This window comes from Capricornis sumatraensis, chromosome X, assembly GCF_032405125.1.
Source record: "Capricornis sumatraensis isolate serow.1 chromosome X, serow.2, whole genome shotgun sequence".
In the NCBI taxonomy this organism is placed as follows: domain Eukaryota; kingdom Metazoa; phylum Chordata; class Mammalia; order Artiodactyla; family Bovidae; genus Capricornis; species Capricornis sumatraensis.
Genome location: NC_091092.1, coordinates 42051626 through 42074053, shown reverse-complemented (window position 1 = coordinate 42074053; position 22428 = coordinate 42051626). Strand labels below are relative to the sequence as shown.

The window sequence follows — 22428 nt, the reverse complement described above, 5'->3', positions numbered from 1 at the left end:
ATGTTCCAAGGGAAATTAACTATAATCTTAGCTTGAAAAGTGGGCTTGACTGGGGAAAAGGCAAACCCATCCCCCATTTCCAGTGACTGATTAAGAAATGGGACATTTGAGCCCATTCTGACTAGTGGGACTTGAGAGATTTGTCATTGCGGTTGAGAATTGACTCAGAAAGCCTTTCTCGAGGAAGCTTGCATTCACATGACTATTGTCAGTCTCTCTTCTGAATATTCATTGGAAGAACTGATGCTGAAGCTGAAGCTCCAATACTTTGGCCACCTGATGTGAAGAGTTGCCTCATTGGAAAAGACCCTGATGCTGGGAAAGATTGTGGGCAGGAGGAGACAGGGGCAACAGAGGATAAGATGGTTAGATAGCATCACCGACTTAATGGACATGAGTTTTAGCAAACTCTGGGAGATTGTGAAGGACAGGGAAGCCTGGCGTGCTACAGTCCATGGGGTTGCAAAGAGTTGGACATGACTGGGCAACTGAACAACAATTCCTGCCCGCAAGAAGGTACAGACTTAGGATGAAGTTGGCATTATGGACCACAGAGTAGAGCAATGGAAACCCCGTGAGTCCTTGGCATCATAGTGGAGCAGTGGATCAACTGGTCATGCCTCTGGATTTCCCAGTTACATAGTCAATAAATCTTATTGTGTAAGCCAGTTTGATCTGGGCAACGTGATTGGGAGCCTAGAACATCCTAACTGATACAAAGCCCATTCTGATGAGTCCAGTCCCCCTGTCTGGCTTCTTGTATTGTCACTTCCCTCTACCTTCCCTTTTGCAACCAGAATAGGCTACTCACCATTTCCCACACTCCCCTGCGATTTTTTCCCTATGACTTTGCCCAAGCAGATCTTACGGATGAAACATTTTCCCCAGCCTTGTTTCCTCTCTATCTCCCTGTAAAAACCTTTCCCACTCTCCCAGGTTCCATTTCAATTATAGTTTCCCCCTGAAGCTTCTCCCCGAATGCTCCCCCACCTCCGCCTCCCTCTTCTGAGTTTCCTCTTTGAATTCCTGTTGCATTAGGTGTGCCCTTTTTCTAGCACTGAAGGAAGAGTTGCCTTGCTTTACAAATGCTTATATACTTGATCCCTCTCCCCTACTGGACTTTAACCCCGTCAAGTGCAGGGATAATTTTCTTTCATCCCTATCCCTGAAGAACCTAGCACAGAGCCTGAGACAGAGAAAGGCGCCATAATAAGTCCCTCACATACGAAAAATTTCCATTTCGAGTGTGCCTTCATAAGTCCAACAAAGTCAGCTTAGGTACCCAACTAACACAACTGACTATATGGTACTGTACTGTAATAGTACTGTAATAGTAATAAAAATAAAAACTGTACTGTAATAGTACTTACAGTACTTTTCAGACAAATAATACATAAAAAAACACACAAAAATAAAATACTTTCAATCTTACAGTATAGTACCTTGAAAAGTACAGTAGTACAGTACAACAGCTGGTACGCCTTAGCAGTACCAGCTACATCACTGCTGCTTTTACACTTGCTTCCAGACATCCTGGGCTTGAAATAAAGATACTGTACTACTATACTCTATACAGTACTGTACAGTAAAGTACACTAAAGTACAATCACTTGTAGAGTGTGCACGCATGTGACAACGTATACCAGACACAGATGTTCACATCTTTGAAAGTTCGCAACTCGAAGGTTCTTGTGTAGGGCACTTGTGCTGAGTTGAACAGCAACAATACCAAAGGCGGTTGCTTCTTTAACTTATGTGACTCCAGTCAGTTGTTTCCTATGAAGGCTCAGTGACTTTTTAAAGAAATTGTTATGTCTCCAATTTACAAGTAACATATGTAAACACATTTTGAAAGTGGGGAAGTCAGATTCAACTGAAGGCTGTATCTTCCCCCAAGTTCCAACAAAAGGCCAGGTGGCCCCTTGTGAAACTTGTTTAACCACACCTGACCAACTAGAGCAAATGTTGCAACTGTTAACAAAATGTCTTCAGAAAGGTGATTCTGGAAGTGCCGAGTTTCAGGAAGACTCAGACTGAGGAAAGACCAGATAACTTTAAGAAAAGGGTGGTTTGAACACCATCCCTGGTGTCAGACAGATCCCGGTTTCAGTACTGGTTATGTTCCAGATATATCACCTTGGACAAATTCCTTCCACTCTCTGGGAGCTCAGCTCCCTCATCTAATAAAATGGGAAGGGGGAATAATAGTGCATACTCAAGAGGGCATTGTGAATAGGAATGAAGCAGTGCATGCCCAGTGTCCACACATAGTCGGTGCTCGGTAAAAATGTACCTGCCATTAACAACAAGGAGGGTGATCCTCAAGGGATGGGAGGGGAAAGCAGTGGAAAGTAGGGGTAATGGGGACAGGATAGTGTGGACTGGGGAGGGAACATCTAAGTAGACCTTTTTGTATAGCTCTGACTCTTATCTTTTGCCATAATAAGTATTTACGACTGGGAGCTGGAGGGCCTACATGAAGTATGAAAGTGAAAGTGAAATCGCTCAGTCGTGTCTGACTCTTTGCAACCCCATGGACTGTAACCTGCAACCCCAGGCTCCTCCATCCATGGGATTTTCCAGGCAAGAGTACTGGAGTGGGTTGCCATTTCCTTCTCCAGGAGATCTTCCCAACCCAGGGATCAAACCCGGGTCTTCCGCGTTGCAGGCAGATGCTTTACTGTCTGAGCCACCAGGGAAGCTGAGTTTATACATGAAGTTTATACATGAAGTATAAACACTAACAAATGAATCAAATTCCATTATAGGTTATTAAAGTAATTGTGGAAAAGAGCATTTTTACTGAATACTGTAAGTCTTATGACAACGATCTGTCCACAAATACTGGACTCTAGTTAATAAATCTGTTATAGGCATATGTAACTACTTTATGGTACTAGGGTCGAACAAACTAGTGAGTTGAGCCACATTCTCTCTGTCAAAGAAAAAAAAGTTTAAGAATAAAGAAAAGGGGAAGGTTAGAGTGGATCTTGTGGATGAGAGTGGAGATAATAGACATACGGAAATAAACATACTGACGTCCCCACTCTCACTCAAACTACAGGATTCATTCTAGCCCAGATACAGAAGTAAACATAGATGTGTGTGTACATGGGTTAGTATGCATGCTTGTATTTCCTAGCTCTGTCCACTGGGAGGACCTAGAAGCAAGAACACCCCAACAGTCATAAGCACATCTAGCCCTCGGATCTTGATTTCTAACACCATTGTCCAGTAAAGGAACCAGGGCTTCTTGAAGTAATGGTTGATTCCATACCAGGGCAGGGTAAACACAAGGTAAACCTGCAATATCCCATGGTGTCAGTAAATAGGAAAGTGCTTGAAAAAGGGTGGGACTAATGGGAAGATGCACAGCAAATGTTCCAGGGGAAAAAATGCGCAACAGAAATGAACCTGTGATTTAAGTTCAAAACTCTCAACTACTGTCATAATGAAAGGAATAGGAGGAAAAATGTTGAGAAGTTCTACTGAAAAGCTACCAAGTTTGAAAGTCACTTCAGTCATGAATCATAATGAGGAGGCTCATTATGATGTACACTCAGGCTGTATAAAGAGGAAACTTGAAACTTAATTTGGCAGTTTTTATTGGTAATGCTTGAAGTTACAAATAATAATGAAAACCCATTAAAAATCATTACTCTTTCAAGTGGTTTGAAGTTTCTATAAAATTCACATTTAAAAATGGCAAAGAGCACACACAATCCTTCATGCCAGAGTTATTTTGTCTGAAGCTGCCCACGGGATCATAAAATAAGCCAGCAGAAAAATTTGAAGATCACATTAGAAGAACTCTGTAATCATCTTTGAAAATGCTTCCCAGTGCCAGAGGAAGTCAGTTTGCATTCTTAAAGATCAGCCATGATCTCAAAAAAGCACTTTAATGTACAAATCATTTGGAATTATTACCTTCAATGAGCTTAATATTTTCCTCTATGCTATCAGTGTATTCATTTCCACTTAAGAGCTGAGTGCCAAAGGTTAAGTGGCAGTGAACAAAGAGCCAGGTTCTGGACTAAGATTGCCTGGGTTCAAATTCCTCATCTGCCACTTCTAGCTGTGTGATCCTGGGCAAATGATGCAGCCTCTCTGGGCTTGCATTTCTTTATATGCAAAACTGGGGTAATTAAAAAAACCAACCCACCATCATAGGGTTTATCATAAAGATTCAAAATGCTTAGTATGGTCCTATTGCATATGGTGATAATAAAAGATTCATAATAAATAGGGTTTGGGGGTTTTGTGTGGGTTTTTGTTTGGGTTGTTTTGTTCAACCTGAACATGTTTTGCTTCTTATTCTAGGTAATTCAGATACAATTTTAAAATATTATATTTACCTTTTAACTTTCTATCATTTATTCAACAAATATTTATTGGGCACTACAATTTGGCAGGCACTGTTGTAGGGGTCTGGGATGCCCTCACAGAGCTGATGGTGTACCACCGGAGACAGCCAATAAATAGGGAAATAAAGGAAAAGCTCCATTCGGCAGGTGCTTGTAAGGGAACAGCTCTGTCATAGGCCATGTGGACAAGGTCAACTGCAGTCAGACCCAAGTCTCAGATCAACGCCCTGTGACCCTCCCAGGAACATGGTAAACAGCTTTGTGAGGAGCTGTCCTGAGGCTACTGGTCACCCACCTCCCAATCTTGAGGGGCTGCCTCAGAAGGCACTTTCTGGTCCCTCTCCTTGGTTCCTGAGAGGCATGGGACTTCCAACCTTGCATCACTGAGGGTACAACTGAGGGTGATACAATCATTTAGTTGGAGTATGGAGCCGACCCCACCACGACAGGGCAACCCACCACTTGTCATCTGTCCTCCCTGGTTTGGTGCCATCCTGCCAGGGCAACCCACCACTTGTCATCTGTCCTCCCTGGTTTGGTGCCATCCTGCAGGGACTGGGGATGCAGGAAGCTGACATCATGCTGGGATCTCCCTACCCTTCGAAGTAATAAACTCTCTGCATCCACCTTGGGCTTTGTTTCCTCCCCATCCCAATCGATGGCAGAGTGGCAAGTCCCACCTAGGAGCTATGGCAGTAGTTACCATTTAGGGACTGCCTGACCACTTGACAGAGCTAAGGACCATGAGGAGATTAAAACAGAGGTAATGGAGAGAGACTTTGAGGCTATTAGGCAGACCAGGGACAGGTCCACCAAGGTAATAGGTGAGCTCATCTGGGGAAACAGAGTAATAGGCGGAAGGAACAGCAGTGTGAAGTGAAGTGAGACAGGAGGCGGAGGTTAAATGAAGTTAGAGGAGCGGGCAGGGGCTGATTTACCTGCGTTGGGAAGATCCTCTGGAGAAGGAAATGGCAACCCACTCCAGTATCCTTGCCTGGAAAATCTCATGGACAGAGGAGCCTGGTGGACTGCAGTCCATGGGGTCGCAGAGTCGGGCATGACTGAGCAATTAACACTTACCTACTTACTTTTGCAGGTGTGAGGATAGCTTGAGTTTTCAAGTGTTAAGAAGGCAAGCGATATACAGTTGATGCTTGAACAACACAGAGATTAGGGCCACTGACCCTTCAAGTAGGCAGAAATCCGCATAGAAGGTGTCAGTTCCATGTGCATAGATTCAATGCACAGCAGAGTGTGTAGCCCTGGAGGTATTTTTTGTAACACATCGGCATATAAGTGGTCCACACAGGTGAACATCGCTATTCAAGGGTCAATTATAATCTGATTCGTAGTTTTCAAAAGACTATCATCCAAAAAAGAGGAAAAAAACACATAAGAATGAAAAAAGGATGTCCCAAACTATGGCAACCTATTCCAGTATTCTTGCCTGGAGAATCCTATGGACAGAGGAGCCTGGTGGGCTACAGTCCATGGGGTCACAAAGAGTTGGACACGACTGAAAGCAGGGGCCTAGCACTCTGGTGAAATATGCTCAGAGTACTAGGAGTCTGGTGCTAGGAGCAGCAAGGTGGGGAAGAGATAATCTACCCTTGTAGGAGTTGGGCTTGAACTCTGAAACCAGGAGCCACAGGAAGGATTTGAGACTTCCCTGGTGGCTCAGATGGTAAAGCGTCTGTCTACAATGCGGGAGACCCGGGTTCAATCCCTGGGTTGGGAAGATCCCCTGGAGAAGGAAATGGCAATCCACTCCAGTATCCTTGCCTGGAAAATCTCATGGACAGAGGAGCCTGATGGACTGCAGTCCATGGGGTCGCAAAGAGTTGGACATGACTGAGCGACTTCACTCACTCACACATGCATACACAGCCCTATCAAGACTCACTCTAGATAAGATTTAAATTAGGATCACTTAGGGTGCTGTGTTGAGAGACTGTGTCTGTTGGTCAGGGGAAAAGGGGACAAGAATGGAAGCTGGAGTTCAAATCAAATCGAATCGGAGGTTACTGCCATAATCCACGGAAGAAATCATAGCAAATTTGTCCGTGGCAGCCTTCCCTCCACGATTTTGGCAACTGAAGCTCAGAGATAGTCTCTTCTGTGAAATGTGCTTAGAATGGATAAAAATAATGTATATAAATAATTTAGCACAGCATCTAACATATACTAAACCTATTAAATAGTAGCTACTAATGGCTTTGCCAGTTTCATTCCTGAAGCCTCTGCACCTACCTTGAGAACTGCTCTTACAGGTTCTTGTGTCTTTAAAAAATGCAAATACAATCTTATCTCTCTCTACTTAAAAACCTTGAAGTGCCTTTGCCCTGTGGAATGCAGAAAATCTACCTTCCTGGTCACAGCCTACTGGGTGGTCCATCGTCTGGCCTTGACCGTCCTCTCCTGGCTCAGAGACACTGGCTTTCCTTCTCTCCCTCCTACCCCTCAGATGGTTGTCACCATCAGCTCATCTCTTCCTGAGGCTGGTTTCTGTTCCATTCAGTTGCAGCTCAACAATGACCTTCCCTAACTGCCTTATCTAACATATGGCGTCCACCCCTCACCCACCGGTCCCTAGCACATTGCTGTTTTAGGTCCTTCACAACCTGCCACTATTGGAAATTATTTGGTTTGCTGTCCCTCTCCCCAACTAGAATGAAATCTTTGTGAAACTAGGAACCTTGCCCATTTTTCCCAGGACCTAGCATATTGTAGATGCTCAATGTATTTCTAGGATCTCAAATGCAGGGAAGGACATTACTTGATTAACTTAAGCCTAGCTAAAGAATTAAGACACTAGCCCAGGTTATCTATAAATCTTCTATACATGGAATTAAAATGGGGGCCTACCTATATTTACAGGTATGATTCATAGAATATTATAAGGATTCACAATATGGGAACATATGAAGGCTTTGACATAATGAATTTTCCAGGTTGCTGAGGTTTTCTTCTTTAAGCACCAACATTTCCCTGGATGGCAACATTCCTAAAACAGAGTCTGTGTTGCCCTAGCTCCTAAAATCAAGTAAATGAAATTTCATTGTCCCTTCCTTATGAACATTCCTTATTGTAAGAGGCTGAAGTGAAAGAGCAGCCCTGAGGGATTACTGAGGTGTGACATTTATGACCATCTGCTCCAATCTTCAATGACTTTATGGTCCCGGAGCCTGCACCTTTTTCCTTTTAAATATTCTTCCTCTACCTTGACAGGCTGTTATCCTAAAAATTACTGCTATTCCTGTCAGTATCTCCCCTCCCCTTTTTATAAATGTGTTAGGGGAAGCACACTGGTTGAAACCACCCACCCTGGCCAGGCACCATAGTAGCCATTTACATGAGCTGTTTTATGACAGGAGATCCTGATAAGGAATACGGAACTAATGAGCCACCACCAACTGGATGAGTTTGGGAAAGGTCGAAAGGAGACACTGCATGTCCGTCCACTTCCCAGAATCCCTCTCGCTAGCATCCATTTTGGCTGAGCGATGCATGCGCCACCAGGAAAGACTCTGAATTAGAATGATTGGCAAAGGCCACCCAGAAACTAATCCCGTCACCATAAAACCCGACATTGCAGGCCACATGGCAGAGCAGTTCTCCTGGGTTCCCTTACCCTACTGCTCTCTACCCGGGTGCCCTTTCCCAATAAAATCTCTTGCTTTGTCAGCACATGTGTCTCCTCAGACAATTCATTTCCGAGTGTTAGACAGGAGCCCAGTTTCGGGCCCTGGAAGGGGTCCCCCTTCCTGCAACAGAAAGAAGAGGGTGAGGCAGGTGTGCAGTGGGAGGCAGGATGCAGTGGTGAGTAGCGTGGCCTGGGACACCTGGTGGGGGGACGTGGTGAGGAGAGGACTTGGGAGGCATCCTCTTCCTGATCCTGGATGCTACACTCGCAGGGTAACACTTACCTCAGACTCACAGGTCACAAAAATCAAATGAGATAACAAAAAGTGAAAATATTTTGCAAACTAGGAAGTTCTAGGACTGTAACACATTATTATTCATTATCATTCAAAGCTCCCCATGAGGAATTACAGCAAACTTTTTAAGGCACAAATATAGCTGGATGGCCTACAAGGTTGCTAGTTCATACCTTACCTGGAGCAGAGAAGCAGTGAAGAGTTTTGGCTTAAAACTTACCTTCCTGCTCCCAGAAAACAAAAGGTTTTGTTGTTGTTCTTTAGTCAATAGAGTATTCTCTACCCAAAGAAGGTAGCAGTCTATGTTTGAAAAGCTGTGGAAGTGTAGGTGAAGTTGTGACTGAAACAATTTAACAGAATTACAAAAGAGAGAGCCATGTTATTTTATTTTTGGTTGCCCCTCTCAGTTTGTGGGATCTTTCTTCCATGACCAGGGATCGAACTTGGGCCCTTGGCAGTGGAAGCGCAAAGTCCTAACCACTAGACCGCCAGAGAATTCCCTGAGTGGTGTTATTTTAGCATAGGAAAATATAATAAACTATAAACTATGTGTCTAAAATCGAAGGCCTCTGAAGAAGGTCTAGCTCCACCAACCCGTTTTAATAGAAAATCATTATTTGCTGTGTTTGGTAAAGATTACAATTAAACTACCTACTAAAATTTAACAGACAAGGAAAAGGTAGCCAACAGAAAACTAAACTAGGTTACTTTGTAGAGAAATGACAGGTATGCATAATTTCCTTTAAAGAGACAGCCTTTATTTGAAGGATTTTTACACTAAAGAATTCAAAAAGTGGTAGGTTTCTGGAACTTACTGACCTGTATTGAAAAGGAACTGTTGACAAACGTTCACCAGAAATAATCTGAACAAGCAAGAAAATATAGTCAATACTACTGAAACCTACTAAAAAAAGTTCCAGGACATACAGTTTCTCTGACATAACAATACCTCACAGATACGAAACTGACTGCCTGTTACTTTTCTAAACACACAGTGGTATAGTTAACAATATTCAATCACTTCTGTTCTTTCCTGAATATATAAAAATTAAAATACCAATTAAAAAACTAATATATTCTTCTCTTTAAATGTTTCTTACAGATACAATTTCCATATTTTCAGTCAATAGTGGTGTGGTTTAAGAGATACTTCATTCACAAGTCAAACAACAATCTACCCAAAGGGAACTGATAGTCTTTAGGCTCGTAGTGCAAATGAAGAGTTCGGGAATGCAGCAACTGACATTTCTAAAATACAAAACAGATCGAATTCTTAGGAGATACATGCAATAAGCTCTACTAAGCAGCTGGCCACAGAATGAGAACATTGGATCATGTCACTGGTGATTTCAATGGGATGCCAGGTATTTCCAAACTCAACGCGAACTCTCATCTTAGGCTTTGTATTTTGCTTTTCCAGTTTCGCTAATGACACACACGTGCTATAAAATAAAAATCGAGACATTTACATTAGAAAAGTATCATCTGAAGTGAAAGGCAAGAACAATATTTGGCATGTCTTCTATGAATAGTATTATGCTGCAGGGGTTTTAGTGAAACCAACAGAGGTCTGTGTGCCTTCCCTATCTTCCTCATCCATGCTCACAAATGCATTCTCCAGATTCCTGCCTCCAGAGGAGGAGGTGGGTATTTGAAGCAGAGTGACTTAAGAGACAGAAACTAGTTCCTTTCTTTCTTATGATCACATCTATCATCTGAAATAATAATGGGACGGTTATTGTGTATTAAAGCTGTTCAACTGTTGAGCCAGCAAGAAGTGTCACCCTCGCCTGGCCAAGTTCCAGCTCTAAGGACACCTGTACTTGACTACAGCTTTATGTGACTAATGGGAACCATCAGTGTGTTCGAATTATGAGGTGGTGGAAAGAGAAAACAAGTCTTCCCTTTTGTAAATTTTTATATGGGTTCTGAAAACTGAAAGTGAAGAAAAGAAGCATTACTTACATTCAAGTCCCTGAAGTATTCATTATAGTCAAGGGCATATCCCACAACAAACTTGTCTGGAATTTCAAATCCAACAACTGAAAAGAACCATAATTCATCATTCAGATACAGAAAACATCACTTTCAAATCTAATATGTGTAAACATTCTCTAAAGTAACTCTAAACCATTTCATATAAAACTTGTTTGGGTTAAAGATGGTTAAATGATTAACGAAAAGTAATTCACTTACAGTCTGGTCTATATCCAACACTTCGAGGGGTCCTTTTCACCAGCAAGCTGTTAATTATAAAATGTGACATGTGACACATGGAGACACCAGAGGGCATTACAGAAGAGGACATGTGTGTTCTGCAACATGGTTTCATCTGCCGTTTAGCCTGCTATGGTCAGTTTTCACAGACTCAAAGAAAGACTGTGAAATGGAGAGCAACATCACAGGGCACCCTGGGTAGGGGCAGCAACGAGTTCACGCTACAGATGGGGCCCTTGACTGATCTCTACCTGGGACAGAAGGGACTGTTCTGAGAGCTGCCCCCTGACTACCCACGTGTCCATCAAAGGGCAGCTCACTAGGAGAATGAATGGGTGGGGAATGCCAATGAGCAAAGATGATAAGATAAAGGCTCTTAGTTCCAAATTCCCAGAAAACAATCCCTAAGCCACAAATAAGTGGCTTACAAAGGGGCACTTTAGCCAAAAAAATAAATAAATAAACTACCACCCTAAAGGAGTTGGTATTTACTTTGGAGAGCAGAAACTGCCGGTAGGATGCGGCAACTCTACAAAAGCTAATTTCATAACCCAAATGCTGCCTGCAGAATTTTTTCAGCTGTTAAAAAAACAAACAAACAAACAACCTGTAATGGTGCTTTGAACGTCTTTACATATGATAAGGGCAGTCCCAATAAAACTCAAGATTTCACACCTTCAGAGATAAGTATATTAAAAGGGCTGGAAAAAACCTACACATCAGAATTATCTGGGAACCTTAAAAAATATGTAACAGAACTGAGATGCCCAAGCCATACCCCTCACCAATTACATCTGAAGCTCAGGGGAAGGCACTTTTAAATTCTCAGGTGAGAGACTTCCTGCTCCAAATACAGGGGGGTCTGGGTTTGATCTCTGGTCAGGGAACTGGATCCTATGCATCAGAGCTGGGAGCTCATAGTGCCACAACTCATGATTCCACATGCCGCAGCTGGGGATCAAGGATCCCGAGTGCCATAGCTAGGACTTGGGGCAGCCAAATAAATAAATTAAATTAATAATTATTAAAAAAAAAACCTCTCAGGTGATTACAATGTGCAGCCTAAGTTGAGGAGCACTAGCCTAGACTCCAAGAGATCACAGTCTAGTAAGTCCTTCCTGATTCTCCTTCCAGTAATGAGAGGAGACACTTGGACTCGGTTTTCATTTAGAAAGAAAATAACAAATTGATCACAGCAAAACCCCTTCCATCTACCTGAACTCATTCAGGAACAATCCAGAAAAGGTATCATTAAACTCAGTGCAAGCTGTACTAAGAGCTCAGGGGAACTCAGCACCTTATGTTCGTATAGATTTGAATTAAATAATTGGAAGTTACCTAAAAAAAATGCACAGGGAGGATCCCTGTGTCCTTTCCCCAGTTTCCTCCAATGAACATTTCACATAATGCAGCAGATTACCACAACCAGGACATGGACATTGGTGGACTGACCTTATCCAGATTTCACCGGCTTTACATGCTCATATTTATATATGTGTAGTTCTAGGCAATTGTATCACATGTGTGGATTCATGTAACCACCACCACAATCAGGATACAGAACTTTCCATCACACATGGCTTTCTCTTGCTACCTCTTTATTTATAGTCACCTCCAGACATCACCTCCTAACCCTTGACAAACACTAATCTGTTCTCCATTTCTATCATTTTGTCACTTTAAGAGGCTATATAAATGGAATTATACAGTATGTGCCCTTTTTAAGATTGGCTTTTATTGAACAGTCCCTTGATCCTCCTCCAAGTCATTGTGTAGATCAGTAGCTTGTTCCTTTTTAGGGCTGAGTAGGATTCCATGGTAGGGTGGACCACAGTTTAACCAGTCACCTACCAAAGGACATTTTCGTTCTTTCCAGTTTGGAGCTATTACAAATGCAGCTGCCATGAACATCCATACATGGGTTTTTGTGCAGATGCAAGTTTGCATTTCTCTGGGAGAAAAGCCCAGTGTACAGCTGTTGGGAGTTGTATGGCATATACAGGTTTAGTTTCTTAAGAAACTGCCAAACTGTTTCCCAAAGTGGCTGCAGCATTTGACATGCCTCTCAGTTAACAGTTTTTTTTATTTGCAATTTAACTTTGAAGTTAAAAAGCTTTCTAGTCATTCTTAACCCTGCTCTGAATAAAAAGAATAAGCTTTATGTTTCCTCTCCTTATGCATAAAGCACAGATACATATACACTACACAAACAAATGTACAATATATCTGTAATATTAAAATGTAATGGCGAGGAAGAGATTAAGAAAAAAAGGTTGAAAAACAAATGACTTGGGTCAAGTCCATCACTAAATGACCTAGGTATTCTTTGAATACGTCACACCTCCAGCCACAGGAAATAGCTCTCTCATGAGGCAGTCTTTCTCAGTTTCTCAGCATATTCCAGGAAAGAGGCACAAAAGAATATCTAGAAAAGTACATACCACAGTAGGTTGACATTTAAAACCCTAAAAGCACGTAGAGAAATAAGCAAGTGCACTGACTGGTTTACAGGAAATTGCTTAGAGCACTAGAATGCATCATTTCTACACTTTTATCATGCCTGTCCCAAATCCTGATGATAAACTTGCACCAGCTATCAGAAAAGCCCTGAAAGACAAACTGCAGACATATGACTCAGTGGAAGGCTTACTCTGATTCAAAGATGTTCAACAAATACTTTGTTCCTTTAAGAGAGGTTTATAAAAACCAGGTAATCATTTAGGGGAAAAAAAGGCAGATCGCTATCTGACCCCTACACAAAAATTGCAGATTGGTCAAACTTTTTTTTTTTTTTATTAAATTTTAAAATCTTTAATTCTTACATGTGTTCCCAAACATGAAACCCCCTCCCACCTCCCTCCCCATAACATCTCTGTGGGTGATCCCCATGCACCAGCCCCAAGCATGCTGTATCCTGCGTCAGACATAGACTGGCGATTCAATTCTTACATGATAGTATACATGATAGAATGCCATTCTCCCAAATCATCCCGCCCTCTCCCTCTCTCTCTGAGTCCAAAAGTCCGTTATACACAGCTGTGTCTTTTTTCCTGTCTTGCATACAGGGTCGTCTGGTCAAACTTTAAACAAATAAATACATAAGGGAAAAAAAAGCCACACAGGAATGTCAGTCGACAAAACACTTAAAATAGTACAGCATAAACTCAGCCAGGTTTCTGGGTTCAAATCTCACCTTTACAGTGATCCAGCTCTGTGCTTTTTGGATAATTCCCTATGCCTTGCTATTCCCATCCATGAAGTGGGACTAACAACTGACCTCAGAGTTGTTGGGGCGGGGGGGCGGGCGGTGAAACTATAATTAGGGATAAAATAAACACAGGTAGAATAAAGCAAAAACCAGACGGCATAGGTAGGACCAGGAGGTGAGGCTGATTCAGAAGAAAGGAAGCAGGCATTGTCCATTTTCAATGTAGTTACAAAACAAGATGCAATACACAGGATCACTCCAGCACTCAATTGCAGGAGCGAAGGAGCTTCAAGGCCTACCCTTTCCTACCACCTCCTTACTTGTCTTTAGGATCCTTGGTCTCAATTTTGCAAAGTGGCCCCAAACCCTCTGCCATGCTACCCTGGAAAAGTTGGTATCATTACTATATTGTTGAAAAACCAAATATTAATAACATAAGACGATAAGGCAACTGCACTGAAAAGCTTTAAAACGTGATGAATGATTTACAAGGACGTTTACTGAGTCCTATTTGAGACTATATTACTTTGTGAAGATAAAACCAGAGTGAGAAAATTTACTCTTACAAAGAAGCAAGTACTCTTTTTTCAAATGAAGTAGCTTATGTCAAAATGTTATATACATACCTCGCAACCTTGACCATCTTTGGTTTATGCTTCTTGACCAAGGAAAGCAAAGTCTGCATTGTCTTCCCAGTGTCAATTATATCCTTTAAAAACAAAGCAAAGATATTTAAATGGCAAATAAAACCATCACAGCTTTAAATTCAGTCATTATACAAACACACACAAAAAATGAAAATCCCATGTATAACTGGAATAATGCCACTTTTTTCAGTGCAGTTATTCTCGCCACAATTCATACTGAGATATTCTGGAATCTGAAAATCAGGTGGCTCTCAGCAAGCAGTAGGAACGCCAGTCCTCAGGGCTGGATTTTATAGGCACCAAGAGGTCAATGACAGCTAGTTTAAATATATATGCAAGTATGTACATGCATATTTTATTAGAGAGTTGTGGTGCTGCCCTTCATTATAGGAGATTAGATATTTTTTCATAAATTCAAGATGAGGATGCTTTGCTTCCAACTCTTAGATGCGGGTGGTTAAAAGACCACACTGAGAAACACTGTTTTATATTATCTTAAAAGTATCCAAGGGACTTCCCTGGTGGTCCAGTGGCTAAGACTCCACATTCCCAATGCAGGGGCCCGGGTTCTATCCCTGGTGAGGGAACTAGCTCCTGCATGCTGCAACTTAAGATCCTGCATGCCACCACTAAGACCAGGTGCAGCCAAGTAAATAAAGACTAAAAAAAAGTATCCAAAATATTAAGATTTTACCATATAGAATGACCTTACATGAAAGTGAATTTTAGCTATTTAGTCAAAAGTAGGACATTATTCAAAAGAAACCCATCTCTAATTGGGAAAATATTTCTTCAACCATAACCCTAATGTTCTTTAGTGAAAATATTCTCTGCAGATGGTCTGAAGCAGTGCTCACAAAATGAAGCTGTAAGTCATCAGAAACATCAGGGCTGGGGATTTGTGAAAAATACAGATCTCTGGGCTGTGGTAGACAGACTCTGACTCCCGCTCTCTAGTGGACACGTCGAGAATAATCCCCTGCTCCCTGAGGGTGAGCAGGACTTGTGAAATGATGGAGTGGTCATTAGGTTGTGTTACACAAAATGGCTGGAGCAGCCTGGAGAGAGATTCGGCTGGTTTTGAAGAAGTCAGCTGCCATGTGAGAGGGCTGTGTGCTAGGACATGAGGACAGCTGAGCAAGAAAATGGGGCTCCCAGTCTCACAACCACAGGAACTCTGTTGTGCCAACAATGGGAATAAATTTGGAAGACAGTACCAGAGTACCATGAACCACAGGTGAGATCAGAGTCCCAGCTTTGATTCAGCCTGATGAGACCTGGGGCAGAGGACTCAGCTACCCTGAACTCAGGCCCCTGATCCCTGAACCCTGAGATAATAAATGTGCGTTGTTTTAAGCTGCTTAGTTTGTAGTAATTTCTTAAGTGGCATTACCCTAGACAAAATGAATCAATCTGAAGTGGAATTAGTGAATCTGCATTTTAAAAAAGCAACCAGTTCCCAGGGATACTCATGTACACAAACCATTTGGAAAGAGTCTTACTTGTTTATTTTTTTAATCTATAAGCTAAAATCTAAGAACCCTGATAACAATTTTAAAAAAATGAATTAGGGGTTACTGGCGGCTCAGATGGTAAAGAATCCACCTGTAATGCGGGAGGCCTGGATTCAACCCCTGGGTCAGGAAGATCCCCTAGAAAGAGAAATGGCAACCCACTCCAGTATTCTTGCTGGGAGAATCCCCACAAACTGTAGCCCCCCAGGCTCCTCTGCCCATGGGGCTGCAAAGAGTAGGACACAACTGAGCAACTAAGCACATGCTGCCCTTAAGCCTTACATCATTTTACAGAAAAGAGTGAGAATTTATTCTATATAGTACTTTGATGAGTAATTTGGCAATAACGGTCAAATTGAAAATGTACAAATTCTACAACCAAGTCATTACACTTCTAAGTGCCTGCATCCAGAGGGTACTCAAACACATGCACATGGGACATCACAAGGATGCTCTTAGCAATCCTGTTGTAGTAGGAAAAATTGGAAGCAAACTCCCTACTTGTAGGGCAACAAATAGGTTGATTCATACACTGCAATGTTATGATGGATTTTAAGGTCAAGTAACTCTATATGTCTCAACATGAATAACATCAAAACCAATTCTGAGTGAGAATAACAAGTTGCAAGAGAGAACATATAGAGACTACAGCCTCCCTGATAGCTCGGTTGGTAAAGAATTCACCTGCAGTGCAGGAGACCCCGGTTTGATTCCTGGGTTGGGAAGATCCCCTGGAGAAGGGATAGGCTACCCACTCCAGTATTCTTGGGCTTCCCTGGTGGCTCAGCTGGTAAAGAATCCACCTGCAATGTGGGAGACCTGGGTTTGATCCCTGGGTCGGGAAGATCCCCTGGAGAAGGTAAAGGTTACCCAATCCAGTATTCTGGCCTGGAGAATTTCATAGACTATACAGTCCATGGGGTCACAAAGAGTCGGACACAACTAAGTGACTTTCACATGTAAATTATCAAAAGATATGCTTTGTATATGATTATATATATACGCAAGAGAAGCATAAAAACATGGATGGGAATGATATATATAACTTTAAAAGAAAGTTTTAAATTCCAAGCCAAAAAGAGAGGGGTAAGATATATACCATAATGTTTCCACTATTCAATTTAACTTAAAAATAAATTACTAAATACTTCTTACAAACAATCTCATTCCCTTATAACACAAGCCCATCACGAAAACTGATGAAAAGGAATTTCTTTCCCTGGGTTACCTTTAGGACTGCGTATACAAAGTTAGAAAATCATAAACACCATATTAAAAATATGTAAAACTTACTTCGACAATCAAGACATTCTGGAAGAAAAAGAGAAATGAAAATCAGTACAATGAATCTGACAGTGTTTCCAATTATAGTTTAAAGTCACATCATAACAAACTCTAAGGATTCCTCCAAACTCTTGTTTTAACCTACTTTACTATATCAAACCCTGATTTAAACAAATGGGCCATCTGTTGGGATTTGAAACTCTTTAATATAAAATTTTCACTGCAATGGAATTTTTAAAATAAAATTTGACCCATATGTTCAATTTTTTAAAAGAGTTTCTATTACTTAAACAGAATAATCTCAGGCAAGTTGAAAATTTTCTCTGGGCCTCAGTTTCCCATGTAGAAATATACTAATGTGTATTCCAACTCTAACATTTAAAAACTATCATTTGTACAAGAACTCCAAAATCATGCATTTAACTTACCATATGGAATGCTATTAAAACCCCCATTTTCTTGGTAGGCTGAAATTGATCTGCATGTGCTCATATGCTTGGACTAAACTAAAAAAAAAGATACCAATGCTTCCTGCTACCATAAACCCTTATCCCAATTTCTCCCTCTTAGAATTCTATAGCTAAAAGAACCCTTAGAGGAAATACTGCCTTAACTCTCTAAGGTAGAGAAGAGTCCTATCTATTCTTGGGAATGAGGTAGCATTTCACATACTGATTATAATCAGTCATAAGAAGACTCATGTTATAGTATTTATTTGCAGTCCTCATTTCTCTGTCACATACCTATAGCATCAGGTATGATGTTCTCTATACTTTTCTAAGTCGGTGGTTATCAAGGGAGGTTTGAAAGAAACATTCGAAATTTTTTAAACCTCACCTTATGTAATCTGTAATTTTATAACTGCACGTATTTTATAATATACATATTACTACAATAGTTCATATGCTATACTCTCTTCCTCATATTACAACTAATTTCTCTATTCTCAAAAGATACTGTAACCTAAATCTTTAGGAAAATTGAATATACATTTGACCCTTGAACGACAAGGAGGCTAGGGACACCAACCTTCCACACACTTGAAAACCACATATACTTTTACAGCCGACTGTATCCACAGTTCCTCCATATTCACAGATTCGACCAACTACAGATTGTGTAGTAGTGTAGCACAGATAGAAAAAAATGCACATATGAGTGGACTCACGCAGTTCAAACCCATGTTGTTCAAGGGCCAACTGCAATCAAGTAATGAACCAATAATTGTTTTACCACCCACCATGTGGTTTGCTCAGCATTTTCTCTAGCCCAGCTAGCACATCTGAAGGATAATATTTTCCCATCAGTAACTGTGGCTCACTGATGTGGCAATCAGAACCATGGGATGGAGTTATAGTTTGAAAATAGCACTGAATTATGAGACAGAGAAACTGGAGTCTAGTCTTGGCTTGAATACTAAGTAGCTGCAAAAGCTTGTCTAAATCATAATCAAAGACTTTTAGTACTATGAGACAGTTTACACAAATCAAAGATTAAATATTTGCCACACAAAATTATAGTATCCACAGTATGGTATCATTACTGTTTAAAAATAAAAGAATGAGAATTACAACTATTATTGAGAGTTTATTTTATATCAAATAGCTACCTCTTTACTTAATAAATGAAAAAAAAAGGTTCAGAGGTCAAATGATTTGCTTAAAGTTATAAAAATAGTCAAGTGAATAGACTTGAAGAGAGGTTTTCAGGGTTCAAAGCCCATATTCTCAGCTACTGACTAGAAAAAAAAAAAGGGAAACTACTCATAGAGACAAACTGAAATAGAAAGTCTAAATAATCCATAATCTTACCCCTAAGAAATAACCTCACCCAACTTCTGCATCTTGATTTTTTTTCACAATAAATGAGTTTACTCTAAGTTATTTCAGAAGCAAAGAACTTGTAAGATCACAGAGCTATGCAGTGGGACAGCCACTAGGTAGGAAAGGCAAGGTCAAAAGGAATCAGAAAGCTTTGAAGGCTAGGTCCCTTCCAGCACTAAAAACTGATTCTAGGAGTAAGGGGTTCAAATGACTTCTAAATATGGACAAAGCATGCTGAAAGGGAAGGAAGATATGCCTGGCAGAAAGAGAGAAGAGTCAACAGATTACAATTTCTCCTTTGAAGTTTTCAAAGATGTTGAGGAAGACAACCTTAGTTTGGCATGACTCTGATATGAGGCCATAGAATTTGACACAAGTGTTGTATGTTAAAATTGCCTTACAGATACTCAGTCATGTAAGTAAGCTATAAGCATTAAAATCTAAAAACCAGAGGAAGAAAAGAACTTTGGAGCTAGATAGACCTAAATTTAAATTCAAGTTCTATCATTCGCCAGCTTCCCTGGTAGCTCAGATGGTAAAGATTCTGCCTGCAATGCAGGAGGCCTAGGTTCAATCCCTTGGTTGGGAAGATCCCCTGGAGAAGGGAATGGCAATCCACTCCAGTATTCTTGCTTGGAGAATCCCATGGACAGACCATGGGGTTGCAAAGAGTCAGACATGACTGAGTGACTAACACTTTAACTTTCTTTCCCTCTGCCGGCAGAGTGACTTTGGACAAGTCCTTCAACCTTTCTGAGTCTTTAGTTTCTTGATCTATAAACTGAGAATGAGAATATCTACCTCACAGGATTCTTGTGAAACTTTTATAAGTTTATGCCTTTATATCTCGTACTGTGTCTATCAGCAAAAAAAAAAAATAAAATAACTGGCAGCTGAAAAACAAATCATAGCAGTCCATCATTTATCACAGGTTACTCAAAAATCATTTCAGTGTATCAGAAGAATAATATTCAAACATTTTAATAGCTCTATTATCTCAGCTAGACATCTATAGTGGAAGATTTTTAATGTATTTAAAACTCTTCTTGTGATTCCTTAAAATAATAGTATATTTGAAGTGTTCGAACTACCAGACACTGCTGAAAGAGTTCTACACGATTAGTATCACTTGACCCTTTTAATTCTCTGAGGTGGTTGCCAGTATCATCCCACCATACATATGGGAGACAGAGAAGTTAAAGAACCTGCCCAAGGTCACGAAGTTAGGAAGCACTGAGTCAAGCACTGAATCGAAGTTCTTCACTTTCAGAACCCACACTTTCAGTCACTACATTATACTGTTTATCTTTTAAGAAACTATGTGTGGTCTAGTTTTTAAAAGGAGGCTTTTCCCTTCATATATTCTTTTGAAGGATCCCAAATTAGATCCCCACAGAAGCATACCAACAGTACTTGGCAACAAGAGATTTGAAGTTTAATGTTGGATTCTGTGGCCTCTTTGCTATATGACCTAGCTTAGACGCCTGACTTAGATTGTTTCCAAGGGCTAAGTAACTTGTGTTTGAGTACATAAATAACTATCTAAACGGCCTCTTGGTGATGGATTGAAAGCACAGTATGACTCTTGGTATGGAGTGTTCTTTCTTTCTCCCTCAAGATACATACCTTTCCCTAAGAGGACGTTTATCTATGAGCTTGCCTCAAGAAATGAGAAAAGCATCAAATAAACAACCTAACCGTACACCTAAGAGAACCAGAAAAAGAACAACAACAAGATACATACCTTTCCAGTCAAAGTTGAGAGATCATCTCCACCAATTACTTTTATGTCACCTGTTGACTGGTCGTTCTAATTTAAAAAAAAAAAAGGTATAAATATACATGTATATCCTTCCATATAATACACACACATTTCAAGTTATCAAATGGGAACTAGGAGATTTAAGAAGTTAGCTATCTCATGTCACAGCATTATGATACTCTAAGAATTATGTTTCTAGAAATGAATGACAAAAAGTTAAGAAGTTCTGATTGGCCACTACTGATTTGATGCTTTGAAGAGTCCTGAAAATGGGGCACACGCATTTTTGAGTGGGCAATATTACAGCAGCCACCCATCTTCAGTCTCAGTAATTTCTGAACTATGAAAGAATTTATTAGCATGACAGGTGTCTGGTTCTGGCCCTGGACCATTCCCATGAGTCAATCAAACTGTAGAATCTGGTCTATATCACACTCAACTCCAAAGATATGTCCCTCAAAAGTGTAGCTGAGGCCCAGGCCATCTTCAGCACAGTCTGGGAAATCAGGTCTGATCAGTAGTCCTTTAAAGCATACCTCTTAGGCGCCTAGTCTTATGCTATCACAGAATCTAGTAGAAACCATTAAAGGAGTTTCAAAAAGGAACACTCCACACCCATTCTAGCTGGTGATAATGATCGCAATTCAGCTCTGCTGGATTCAAGACAGAAAACTAGAGAAAGAACAGTGAATGAAAGAGCTTAGACTTGCCCTACCGGAGAGCAAACCATACCAAAGTCCTGCCGGTTACAATGGTGCTGCACAGCACAGTAACAGACAAAGAGATCAAGGAACAGAATGGAACCCAGAAACAGACCCAGAAATACATGAGGATTTAGCACATGAGAAAGTTGGCTATTTCAAGTCAGTAAGAAAAAGATGAATTATTCAATAAATGGTGTTTCATCAACTAGTAATCCATTTGGGAAAAAAATAATGTATGATCCCTACCTCATAGCATACACAAAAATAAATTCCAGATGGATTACAATCTAAACATAAAAAATAAAGCCATAAGCAGACCAGAAGAAAATGCAGAATATTTTCACATTCTCAACAAAAATTGGAGACAACCAACATGTCTATTAACAGGGAATTATTTAAGCTCATCCACACAGTGTAATACTGTGCAGCTATTAAAAAGAATCTGACAATCTGTACATACTGTCATGAACAACAGTAACTAAAACACCAAGTTGCAGAGCAATGTGCTGCCTATGAAGCCATTTCTGTTCAGCATTTCTAAAAAGCTTATAACTGCAATTACCTCTGAGCAGTGACAAGGGATAAGAAGACTTTCTACTTTTACATGTAGGAATACTTCAGAGATATTTGGGGTTTGGTTCCAGACCATCATGATAACATGAATGTCGCAATAAAGTCACACAAATTTTTTGGTTTCTCAATGGACATAAAAGTTACATTTACACTGTACTGTAGTCTATGAAGTGTGAAACAGCATTATGTCTGAAAAACAGTATACATTACTTAATTTAAAAATACTTTATTGCTAGAAAATGTTATCATTTATATGTGGAATCTTAAAAAATGGTACAAATGAACCTATTTACAAAACAGAAATAGAATCAAAGACGTAGAAAACCAACTAAGGGTTACCAGGGGTAAGGGGGAAGAGGGATACATGGGGAGATTAGGATTGACAGATGCACAC

The 22428-nt window shown here is 40.5% G+C and overlaps 1 protein-coding gene across 1 annotated transcript in view; it reads right to left on the bottom strand.

Moving 5' to 3' along the window:
* Nucleotides 1-9069: 9069 nt before the first annotated feature.
* Nucleotides 9070-22428, bottom strand: part of HPRT1 (hypoxanthine phosphoribosyltransferase 1) — a 30951-nt gene continuing 17592 nt past the window's right edge. Inside the window, exons 4-9 of the mRNA XM_068962096.1 lie at nt 20740-20805; nt 17182-17199; nt 14354-14436; nt 10499-10545; nt 10268-10344; nt 9070-9744 (exon numbers count right to left, since the gene is read on the bottom strand). Of these exons, the coding sequence (XP_068818197.1) occupies nt 9697-9744; nt 10268-10344; nt 10499-10545; nt 14354-14436; nt 17182-17199; nt 20740-20805 (339 nt within the window). The 3' untranslated portion in view covers nt 9070-9696. The remainder of the gene's footprint in view (nt 9745-10267; nt 10345-10498; nt 10546-14353; nt 14437-17181; nt 17200-20739; nt 20806-22428) is intronic.